We start from the raw sequence: 12,133 nt of genomic DNA, 5'->3' as shown, positions 1-12,133 counted from the left end.
TATAAACAGTTTATCACATGGTTCAAAAATACTCCTTGTCAATGCCTTACGATAACGGTAATCAAGAATTCACAACAAAAGATTAAACTGGAAATTGCAAAAGGAAATTAAAAATTAAAAGTAAACTTACACATTCACGTTTCAGCAAAATTTTAATATAACTTTCAAAGTTATAATATCTTTTTTTTAACACAGAACCAGTCCTAACACTGAAAAGAAAAATAAAGATTTGTTGTGTCCTCCAAAAAGTAATTCGAATACTCAAATTTTGCATCATTTACTAAGTTAAGTCTAATTTATCTGTTAAATGGATACCGAAGATTTGGAACTAAGCGACGAAGAAGAAGAAATAACGGCAGATGTTGTTCTAAAAACAATTCAAAATTTATGGCAAAACGAACGGTTATCTCCTGAAATATTACCACACCGAAATGACATGGTAGAATGTATGTTAGGTCAGATTCAACACATGGAGCGTAATATAAACAAACTACCCAAAACAGATCTTCGGGCTTCGATACATAAAATGGAATTAAACAGAATTAAATACATCATTTGCAACTACCTCAAAACTAGACTAGATAAGATAGAAAAGTACTGTATAACAATAGTAAATGATGAGAAGCAAAGAACAGAATCGGGGACAAATTATTTAACACCCTCTGAGTTCAGGTATGCACAAGAATATCTTCTGAGCATAGAGCATCATTTAAAAGAGACTATACTTAATAGAGTCCCTGGGAATATGCAAGCTTTTGAGATTAATAAAATGGCGATAGTACCGGCTCTGCAATCTCATGTGTTCTTGAAAGCAAATGAAACAGTAAATGGTATTGTTTTAGAAGACCATTTTGGTGATCAAGATGAAGAGATTGATTTAGAAGGTATTTTTATAATCTACTTCTATACTTCTATTATTTGCCTGTACAAATATTATTTAATTCAGTGTAGATATATTGAGTAATTTGACATTAATTATCTTATGAACTGAATCTAGCTAAACTTTATATATGGGAATATAATCTTTAACCCATAATACAATCTGTATTCATAAACATGACACAACCGTCACACTATACTAAAAGTAATACTTAGCTTATAATAATTCTCTAAACTAATCAAATGCAAATTATTGTTTCAGAGGGATCACAACATATTTTGCAGTACAAATTCATAGCAGACTTGGTTAAAAATGGAAAAGTTCAGTTAGTTTGATTGCAAGTAAAGCTTTGGAATTAAAAGGAACTATTTTTGTTACTATTTTATTGTAGGAATAAAATATATTTTTCAAACTAAGTGTTTTTCACTTTATGAACATTAGTATGAAGGTACAATTTAGCTTGGGACAATGTTATGATACTTCCATGAAGAGCTATATACCATTTTGAATTAGTAAATGAATACACTAAAAAAATAGGAAAAATCAAATTGATTTTTTTAAACTATCCATATTCATAAAAACTCAATCACAGTAGAATCCTGCAATTGTTCATTTCTCAAGTAGGTGTTACATTCCCTGTTAAGAACTTTTTGATTATTCAACTTTGAACCATGTTAAGTAAACAATAGTAGTGGGAGGAAGTCAAGAATATATGAGTAAAACAAAGTTTAAGAATTGAATATTTTATTTATCACATTTCTTACAATTAAGTAACATTTCCTAACACAGAAAACAGTCAAGTTGCATCTTTTCAAATTACTAACATTGGCAGTCTGATTCAAGTACAAATGCAATTAAAATCTCAAGTAACTTTAAAAATGTCAAAAAATATGTACATGTATAACATTCTCATTCTTTGATAATCAAGATTTTTAGATCGTGAGAAAGTAAGAACTTGCTGGATTTTTTTACAAATCTCAGAATAGCACAAGTTTTATAAAAATATAATTAAGTCACATTATTGTAAATCTAGATGGACAAGCTTAAAGTATATCTTATAGTTTGTTGTGTATATGTAATAAATTTTAAATATATCATTATAATTAATATTTGAGTAATAAATGGCCAAAATTCGAACTTCAACTAATAAATCTTAGTCTAAGTGTCTTATCAGTGTTTATAAATTAAAGATTGAGACAAATGTCACTAAATAAGTATATGTCAAAATCAGGTACTCTCGTAATTGAGAATGCAGTAAGTACTTTTGCATACAAATTAATCATATTGAGGAACTATTAATATTTGATTTTGTTAAGTTACGATAAAAGCCCAAAAAAATAAATAAAAAAAAACAATAAAAGTTACTACTATTTTTGTCTATGCAGTTCAGAGGTTGTAATTAAATTAATATTTCCATTATTTTAATTCTAAAACGAAAATAAAAACCAAATTAGTGTAATAAGTCGCGATTAGCCATGTATATATCTCCCGCCAAAACCGTACAAGATTTTGACATTGACAGTTGAAGTCGACTTACATTCTTCTGGTTCTTAAAGAAGGTTGATTATGAAAATTGACTTTTCTAAAAATATTTTCTGGTTTATTTTAGCAGTAGAAGTTTTAATTGAACCAAAAAATTACACATACTATTCTCTTGTAAGGGCAATCATAAGGAAGTATATTTACTGTTCATCTACATATTTAATGTGTTGCAAGTAGGCGGTGTGCGCAAGATCACGCAAACTTTGTTCCGAAGCGGGACCGAGTTGTTGCACCATTTTTGTAAAGTAACCATCTTTTTGAAGCAACTCGTGAGGGTGACCACATTCAACAATTTGACCGGCTTCCATTACCTGTAAGATTCTTAAATTTAGTATCATAAATAATATTACTTCACACTACACGATAAGAATAAAACCGTTTTGCATTTAAACAATACAGATAAACGTAAAATTTGGAGTCAAATTTAGTAGAATAGATCTAAGAAATTACTATCATCTTTTAAAATATCAGATTTTAATAAGTCCCAAAACTTCAATTAAAAAAATTCTGTAAATAACTGATATGTACTTACAACAACACGATCTGAATCGGCCACAGTATGAAGACGATGGGCGACAGTAATCACAGTGCAGTTCGTAAAGTGCTTTCGAATTGATTTTTGGATCAACGCATCAGTGCTGTAAAAGAGTTTATGATTTCTAAGCACATTACAAAATAAAAATATTCCGAGAAACAACACTTGCTTGCTTACGTATTTAGGGTCCTTCAAGAAAAGGGCGTACAAATTCTTGCCCTCTGGCAATGTGAGTGTCTATGGGCACTTATCATTTGGTGAGCCTCCTGCCCGTTTGACTTGTTATATAAAAATGCACAATTTAAATAAAATGTATTGAACCGTGAAATTCTGTTTTAACAGAATTAGAATTAGAAAAAACCTTACATACAAAATTTGCACTAAAATATAGATAATACTTAGTTAACGTTGTTACGGGCTGTTGCTCAAAGGGCTTGTCCTGAGGCAGTATTGTAATTTAAAAAATTGGCATTGATATAGAGTCTGAGTTTTAGGTGGGCTTAAATTTTAGCTGTAGCAGTGTTGGCCTAGTAGCTACACTGTGCGACTTTCATCCCTGGGGAACATTGTGAGGAAACCAGCAGTCTTAGAAGTTAGCAGCACAAAAAGTCGACGGCGTGTGTCAAGCAAAGGAGGCTGATCACCTTCTCATTAGATAGATTGATCATGAAACTGATACAGAAATCTGAGGCACAGACCTAAAAAGTTTGTAGCGCCACTGTTTTTTTTTTTAATTTATATTGACGTGTCTACGGTTGATTTCCTTACAATGTCATGCGATGCACAATTAGGGTGAATGAAATATACATATTTTATAGAACAACTGTGCTTACGCTCACATTGCTTTGACAATTTAAAAAACCACAGAACATAACTTCATAATAATAACATTTTTAACTCCATACTTAGGATCTACATTAGCTGTTGCCTCATCCAGCACCATAAGCTTGTTCTTAGCGAGAGCGGCGCGAGCGAGACACAATAGCTGTCTCTGTCCCGCGCTGAAGTTTGTTCCACCCGCCTCTACTGCGCTAGACAGAGACGTCACACTGTGCTTCAGCTCCACCTACGTATGCGTATGAAGAAATATTTATAAAAAACATGTGGTTTTTACATTAAAATAAATTTCTAATATACTACTAACAATATTGGGCAATGGAAATGTTTTTATTGACAAAAAAATTGTATTTTTGTTATTTTATTAAGATTTGCGGAAGTTAGCTTTATCTCTGGTGAGGCGCGTGCAGTGTCCTAACGGCATGCTGGCCGTAATAGCGGGAAGGCTGGATTGTCTATGGGTCATTGCAATGGACTACATGTGCCCTGTATAATTTCTGATTTAATATACTTTAAAGCTACATATATAATATTATCAAGGAAATATTGTATAATCTACTTTAATAAATAAAAATGTATCCATGTACGTGCACGTAAGAAGTGAAACTTCTTTATGACCTTTTTCGGAAAATGATCTACTATATGCAACTTCACAGAAATTGGTTAAATCATGTTAAATTAGATAAACTTTAACAAAAGGCCTTTATTATCATAGACATGAATACAAATAATACAATTATTTAATTTTACCTTAATACTACTAAGATTATTACGGGATTTCATTAATTGTAATAGAATTATTACTATCATTGTTATCGTTATTATAAGCTTTTGTTATAATGTTATGGCTTCGAATCTCTTCGAATCAAGAGTGGTAGGGACAAGAAAAATATGGCACGTAACATAATAATGTGACGCGTAATGGAATAATGTGACGCTAATTTTTTTACAACGCCGATAAAGTAGTTTCCCTTAAATTATTATTTTTATAGCGACATTGATATTCAAGGGAGGATTTATATGGGTGTCATGACGTCCATGGGGTCTGAAATTTCTCGCCGTGTTGTCTTTAATATTATTAAATACAGTAATGCGGTACCCTTATAACGATACTTCCATCCCACATACAACTCGGTTTTCTCCCTATAACGCGGAGATTTCTATAGTGTGAAATTTATAATGATTAGTCCAAAATTAGTATTACGTACCTTTGCACCTGTTTTAATTCTGTTATAAAATTAAACTAAACATAATTATCAAATTCGTGTTTCTAGTTTTTGAATTGTTCAGAAAAACGCTTTTACCTTTAACGCGGTCCGTGTCTACCGCGTTATATGGTGGGATATAGTTGCTTTACTACATTCCTCATGCTTTCCAGATTCGCCTTTGATCACAATTAGCAGAAAAAACATCTTAGAAATCTGGGGGAAATTACTGGGCAGGGGGGCTTACCTGTTCCAAGGCTTTCCATATGTCAGCATCTGAATATTTATCAAAGGGATCCAAGTTGTAACGCAAGCTCGCCGAGAACAACACGGGCTCTTGCGGGATGATTGAAATCTTAGATCGCAGTTCCTAAAATGTTTTTTGAAAAAAAAAAAATTTTTTTTTTTTAGATTTTTTTGCAAACAGTACTTTTTTTTAACAGAAAGTTGACATTTATAAAGAACAGGACGTAGCTCAAAGATTTCTTCGGTTAAATGCAATTTATTGTCAAAGTCAAGATAACTTTATTCATATATAAACCAGTACACTTATGATCGTCAGAAATGAAGATTGATTCTAAATTTACATTTACTACCATTACGCAAGTCAAGGGCTTACGCCCTCTACGCTATCTGCTTTACAGCAGAATAGAAGAACTAGTAAGAAACTCTCCGCCACTCTTTGTAATCGCCAAGTATTGATTCAAACAAATTGTTTGAACTGGAGAAAATGAATCCCAAGGATTATGATCATTTAAATATTCGTCAAATTTATAAAAAGCTTTATTGATTAATTTACGTTTAATTAAGGAGAGTTTAGAATTTATAACGTCTTCCCCAATACCTAGAAGGATTCAGGAAAGTCTCTATATTTTCAAGGTTCCACGGGTCACGATTATCCGTGCTAAGGGCGGGCTATATATATATACTGGTCACGAGGACGAGTTCGATTTAAGATTTCCTTTCGCGTGGACTGCGATACGGATTGTTTACAAAGGCGTTTACCATCGTTATTACTAAGTATTTTATACAACAGTTTAAATACAAATAAAACCAAACATACATAACCTATTTGAATAAAACTCCCAGCATAATTATCTAATGTCAGACATGGTTGCACATTATTGTAAATATTTATGTATTCTATAAAACTATAGTACATCACTTTGCTCTATTGTCCATAGCTTATGTTCATCATAACGTGAAATAATTTTTCAAATCGGTCCAGTAGTTTCGGAGCCTATTTAATACAAACAAACAAATATTTCTTCTTAATAATATAATATTTCTTTCCTTTAAAGAATCTTCCCCTAAGACACTGGTCACTTGACAAATTATTTTTTTATAGACCACAGGGCAAACATGCAGGAGGCTCACCTGATGTTAAGTGATCAGCTGTGAACACTGTCAATGCTAGAGGGCCCGCAAGTGCGTTGCCGGCCCTTTAAGAATTGGTACGCTCATTTCTTGAAGGACCCTAAGTCGATTCGCAAATATTTGAATAATGAGAAATATGAAATATAATTTACTATATATTTAGAGAGAAATTTCATGTCTGGCATACCTAAGTGTGTCTAATCATATGGAAGACTCTAGATTCTGAATAAGAAGCTGTAATGATATAACAGCTATGACAAAAAACAATCATTTAACTTTTTTGTAGGAATGTCTTGTCTTATGTGGCAGGTAGCACGCACGTACCAAGAAAAACCTTAGACAGTGGTTTGGTCAAAGGACCAAGTCATTGTTTAGAAGAGCGGCATCCAAAATTAAAGTATGATGATGATCACCAACGTTCGAAAGGAGATGTCACTGTATGAAGAAGTTACCTTCAAAGCCACGTCTCCTGTGTCCAGATCGTCAATAAGGATGTGTCCCTCTATTGGAGCCAATCTGAACAAGGCAGCGATTAGAGAAGACTTTCCAGCGCCTGTGCGACCTACTACTCCAACCTGTGAATATTTTTAGAAATAACTAACTTTCTTTAAAATACATCAAATTCATTAAAATCATTACATTTTTCATATATCCCTTTTTGTCGCAGCGTAAACACAATTTTACTAAAAGGAACGTAAGTACTACAATTTAGTTTTTATGAATAAATTACAACAGTGTACATACAGTCTGTGCTCCACGCATTATGAGACTTGGGACAATCCACTTTTCCAGTCATCACTCACTAACGCCAAAATTGTATGAAAATCACGTGACTAAGCTTGAGCTAATGTCACGAGATTCGTTTGGCGTTAGTAAGTCAAACATGTTGACTTTGACATATATAAAATGGCGGCCTGAGTGATGACTTGTTCATGGAATTTAACTAAATTCAAGATTATGGAATTTGTTAGAGAAGAAATCTAAATAACACAAAAAAGGAATCTATTTACATCCAGAAGTTATTAAATTAAATTAAAATCTGTGAATTCATTGTTTCATGTTAAACAACCATTATCACTACATCATAGCGTAACATAATTTGTCAGAAAGAGACAAAGATAACTAATTTTTTTGTCAGAGTTGATGAAAACATCGTGAACTATCTTTTGGAATTGTTAGCATTCTTTATAAAAGGTCTATTTACATCGCAGCTTTAAAAATTTAACACTAATATTAAAAGTAACTTGGAATTAAGCTGGCAAGCCGGTTTCCTTACGATGTTTTCCTTCACCGTTCGAGCGAGTGTTAAATGAGCGCATATATAGAAAATCCATTGGTGCACCGGGGATAGAACTTACGACCTCAGGGATGACGTTGAAGCCACTAGGCCAACACTGTCATGGATATTAGTATTGCCATTATAAGAGGAATAATTTGAAGTCATGCATACATAAGAATTTTTTGAAATGTCTTAATAAAACAGTGTATACTAAGAAAATACAGTTCTGGGCCTAAATAAATGTGACATAAACTTAGGACTAGCTCATATTATAGGTTTTGTTAGCTGTACTATTAATATAATATCTTTTAAGATACCGAGCAATCAGAACCGTTTGATAATTAAAACTTTGCAAGGAATAAAAAAAAAAATTAGATATTGGTAGATAGTAAAATTATTTATTGTATTTGAGAGCTAACTGACAATGTCAGTCTGACATTTCAAAATGGCGCGGGAATACCAATTTCAGCCGCCGGCCAAGAAATGTATGTGGCACTGTAGTACTGAGTACACAGACTACATACACCACCTAAATATTGACGTCGTAACATGTTCAAAATTAGGAATTTTAAAAACCAAATAAAATATATACGTAATAATGAAAAAATTCCGTACCTTCCATCCACTTTCGATGACAATATTCAAATTCTTCAAAACTGGCTCCGCTTCCGAATCATATCGCAGATAGAGATCCTTAAACACAACCTTGGCTCTCTGTGGCCAGTTGCTTGGAGGAGTCTTACCCTCCAATTTCTCTTGTGGCAACTTCGTATATTGTATGACACGTTCCACACTTATCATTTGCGATATTGCCTCTGTGGTTTGCTTTATACCATGTTGCATCATGCTGACCAATATTAAACCCTGGCTGAGAGCTAAACCAACATTTCCAGACTGTGTATTACCTGCAAGAGGGTGAAAATAGCACATAGTAAGAACAGTGTAATACAGAGCGGACGTACCAAATCCACTATTTTTTTTAAAGTGGAAATAGGCCAGTGACATTGCCCGCTTTCGTTATGACAGATGGTTAAAAAACACCCTTGGAACAGTGGGAAGAAATGAGAGGACGACCACCAAAAACCTGGGAAACTTTGGAAATAGCCAAGATGAAATAAGAAGCAAATAGAAGATTTTTGAGAAGGCCTTATCTCCTGTTCAGGTTTCGATTCATATTTTTTTTTTATTTCGAGTGTCAATAAAGCATAGACTACTACGAAAAAGTTGAAAGTACGAAAGTGTTGTTATTCTTCGCATATAGTCTATGACTCTCACAAATAACGTGTTTTTGTATTGGTAAAATAATTTTCAAAATCAGTTTTGTACATCCAGATCCCAACATCAGAAACTTTTGTGATATTATAAAACATATAGGACTTACTACTTCTTTTTTGCTTAACAATAAAAGTAGGCTTTAAATTAAGGTCATCAAAGATTAATTAATCTTAATAGTCTAATCAAAAAATAAAAATATACATATAAAATAAATACATTTTGCAACTCATTTTAGAACTGCCATCTGTCAAATGTTATCTGTATGTCATCAAAGCCATCATGATAACTAAAATATCCGTCACGATGAAAACTAATCTCTTTAAGTAAACTTTACGTCACGTTAGATAAAGTAATATCATTGTCTTGTACGCCAAATTTATAAAAATAAAATTTAAAATGTGTTTATTCATTCTGAGTGGATACATTTTGCAACTAATTTTAGAACTGCCATCTGTCAAATGTTATCTATATGCCATCAAAGCCATCATGATAACTAAAATATCCGTCACGATAAAAACTAATTTCTTTAAGTAAACTTTACGTCACGTTACATAAAGTAATATCATTGCCTTGTACGCCAAATTTATAAAAATAAAATTTAAAATGTGTTTATTCATTCTGAGTGGATACATTTTGCAACTAATTTTAGAACTGCCATCTGTCAAATGTTATCTATATGCCATCAAAGCCATCATGATAACTAAAATATCCGTCACGATAAAAACTAATTTCTTTAAGTAAACTTTACGTCACGTTACATAAAGTAATATCATTGTCTCGTACGCCAAACTTATAAAAATAAAATTTTAAATGTGTTTATTCATTAAGAGTAGATATATTTTACAGCTAATTTTAGAACTGCCATCTGTCAAATGTTATCTGTGTGTCATCAAAGCCATCATGATAACTACAATATCCGTCACGATGACAATTGATTTTGTAGGTCATATATATTGTATCATTAAGAAATATATAATAAAATATAAAAGAAAATGATTGATATATAAAAAAAATTCAGGGTTCCCAGCTCTCCAGTTTTGAATCCCCTCTACGGACCTTGATCTGGGGTCTGGTATATTACATCTTTAATATGATTACATTTTTGAATATCTTTTCAATCAATTACTCGGAAAAATATTCCTCAAGAATGCTTTTTTTAGAACAGGGGCAAACGGACATTAGGTTCAACTGATGTTGTTAGGTGATAACTGCCGCTCGTTGGCACTATGCCAGAGGGCTCGCGGTCGCGTTGCCGGCCATAATTACAGTATTAATATTAACCAAAATCTATTAATAAACACTTACCATCGTCTAGTAAGAGGAATGTATATGCAACGACGATAACGTACAGGGCAGATATCAAACTCAGATAAATTGAGAATGTTGTATTGGTTACAAGGGTTAAGTACCTGAAAATATATGGACATTAAAACTAGATATAGGCATAGATTCATCAACTGTTTTTTTTATGGTAAGACAACTAGAAATCTTCAAAATGTATACAAATTGACATTGGCTTTAACTTAGGAACTTATGAAAAACTTAGTATAATTACACATTTGTCAAATTAGTGTTCTGAATTTGAAATTTGTAATCAAGTATACATTTCTCAGATTAGTGTTCTGAATTTGAAATTTGTAATCAAGTATACATTTCTCAGATTAGTGTTCTGAATTTGAAATTTGTAATCAAGTATACATTTCTCAGATTAGTTTTCTGAATTTGAAATTTGTAAGCAAGTATACATTTGTCAGATTAGTGTTCTGAATTTGAAATTTGTAATCAAGTATACATTTCTCAGATTAGTGTTCTGAATTTGAAATTTGTAATCAAGTATACATTTCTCAGATTAGTTTTCTGAATTTGAAATTTGTGAGCAAGTATACATTTGTCAGATTAGTGTTCTGAATTTGAAATTTGTAATCAAGTATACATTTCTCAGATTAGTGTTCTGTATTAGAAGTTTGTAATCACGTCTACTACTTCTCAAATTAGTGTTCTAAATTTAAAACTTTACTCACAAAAGGTTCGAGATTTAAAATCTTACCAAGAAGCCGTATGCACATCCTGTTTCTTGTCAAACTGGATACGAAGCATATCCTGGGCCTCACATGCTCGCACTGTGCTGAGACCTGCCATACTTGCCGATACATGAGAGAAAACCGGACTGCGGGTCACTCCTTCAACTCTATAAATTAAATACAGCGTAAACTCCATGTAACGTCCCTCGATTTTGCGACGAACTCCCCCTGAAGCGTCGAATTCAATTGGCTTTGATTGACTTAGCTTGTCTTCCACACAATGATACAATCAACATAGCATAACACCAACTCTCAATAACGACAACAATTGAGTAATAAAGTACTTTTTAAGTTGCTAAAATTAGTAAAAACTCCGAAACTGCATACGTTGTTTTGTCGCTTTATTATATAAACTCGACTGTCGGCATCAGTTATACGATCTTTCTAAGGAATTCGTTCTTTTGTTTACAAATTGGGATTGCTGTCACGTGTAGACTGTTGTTGACCATGACTAATAAGTGGGAGTCATGGATTGTCTATACGTTTTGCTTCTCTCCATTTAACGACAACTCTCTATAATGTCATAAAATGCACCGTATTTTGTGAGTGTTGTAACCCTTTCGTGTTGTTACCCTTCAGTGTTGTTACCCTTTCGTGTTGTAACCCTTTCGTGTTGTTACCCTTCAGTGTTGTTACCCTTCAGTGTTGTTACCCTTCAGTGTTGTTACCCTTCAGTGTTGTTACCCTTCAGTGTTGTTACCCTTCAGTGTTGTTACCCTTCAGTGTTGTTACCCTTTAGTGTTGTTACCCTTTCGTGTTGTAACCCTTTCGTGTTGTTACCCTTCAGTGTTGTAACCCTTTCGTGTTGTTACCCTTCAGTGTTGTTACCCTTTCGTGTTGTAACCCTTTCGTGTTGTTACCCTTCAGTGTTGTTACCCTTCAGTGTTGTTACCCTTTCGTGTTGTAACCCTTTCGTGTTGTTACCCTTCAGTGTTGTTACCCTTCAGTGTTGTTACCCTTTAGTGTTGTTACCCTTTCGTGTTGTAACCCTTTCGTGTTGTTACCCTTCAGTGTTGTTACCCTTCAGTGTTGTAACCCTTTCGTGTTGTTACCCTTCAGTGTTGTTACCCTTTCGTGTTGTAACCCTTTCGTGTTGTTACCCTTCAGTGTTGTTACCCTTCA

General features: G+C 33.1%; 2 protein-coding genes across 2 annotated transcripts in view; one reads left to right on the top strand and one right to left on the bottom strand.

Moving 5' to 3' along the window:
- Positions 1–6: 6 nt before the first annotated feature.
- On the top strand, positions 7–1,292 carry LOC123717775 (DNA replication complex GINS protein SLD5). The gene is made up of 3 exons (XM_045673955.1): positions 7–120; positions 196–884; positions 1,142–1,292. Exons 2-3 carry the CDS (start codon positions 308–310, stop codon positions 1,213–1,215), a joined length of 651 nt encoding a protein of 216 aa, XP_045529911.1. The 5' UTR covers positions 7–120; positions 196–307; the 3' UTR covers positions 1,216–1,292.
- Positions 1,293–1,607: 315 nt separating this feature from the next.
- The window catches only part of LOC123717917 (ATP-binding cassette sub-family C member 4-like), a 54,380-nt gene continuing 43,854 nt past the window's right edge, over positions 1,608–12,133 (bottom strand). The window contains exons 17-24 of the mRNA XM_045674190.1: positions 10,978–11,118; positions 10,236–10,339; positions 8,271–8,560; positions 6,829–6,951; positions 5,247–5,369; positions 3,863–4,023; positions 2,955–3,060; positions 1,608–2,733 (exon numbers count right to left, since the gene is read on the bottom strand). Coding sequence (XP_045530146.1) covers positions 2,563–2,733; positions 2,955–3,060; positions 3,863–4,023; positions 5,247–5,369; positions 6,829–6,951; positions 8,271–8,560; positions 10,236–10,339; positions 10,978–11,118 — 1,219 coding nt within the window. The 3' untranslated portion in view covers positions 1,608–2,562. The remainder of the gene's footprint in view (positions 2,734–2,954; positions 3,061–3,862; positions 4,024–5,246; positions 5,370–6,828; positions 6,952–8,270; positions 8,561–10,235; positions 10,340–10,977; positions 11,119–12,133) is intronic.

Source organism: Pieris brassicae, chromosome 13 (assembly GCF_905147105.1).
Source record: "Pieris brassicae chromosome 13, ilPieBrab1.1, whole genome shotgun sequence".
Taxonomy (NCBI): domain Eukaryota; kingdom Metazoa; phylum Arthropoda; class Insecta; order Lepidoptera; family Pieridae; genus Pieris; species Pieris brassicae.
The sequence above is the reverse complement of the archived record's forward strand: the minus strand, read 5'-3'. Positions and strand labels throughout refer to the sequence as shown.

Coding starts and splice junctions, on each gene's coding strand:
- LOC123717775 (XM_045673955.1), top strand. CDS start 308: ATGGATACCGAAGATTTGGAACTAAGCGACGAAGAAGAAGAAATAACG. Junction 885..1,141: donor TGAAGAGATTGATTTAGAAG/GTATTTTTATAA, acceptor TTATTGTTTCAG/AGGGATCACAACATATTTTG.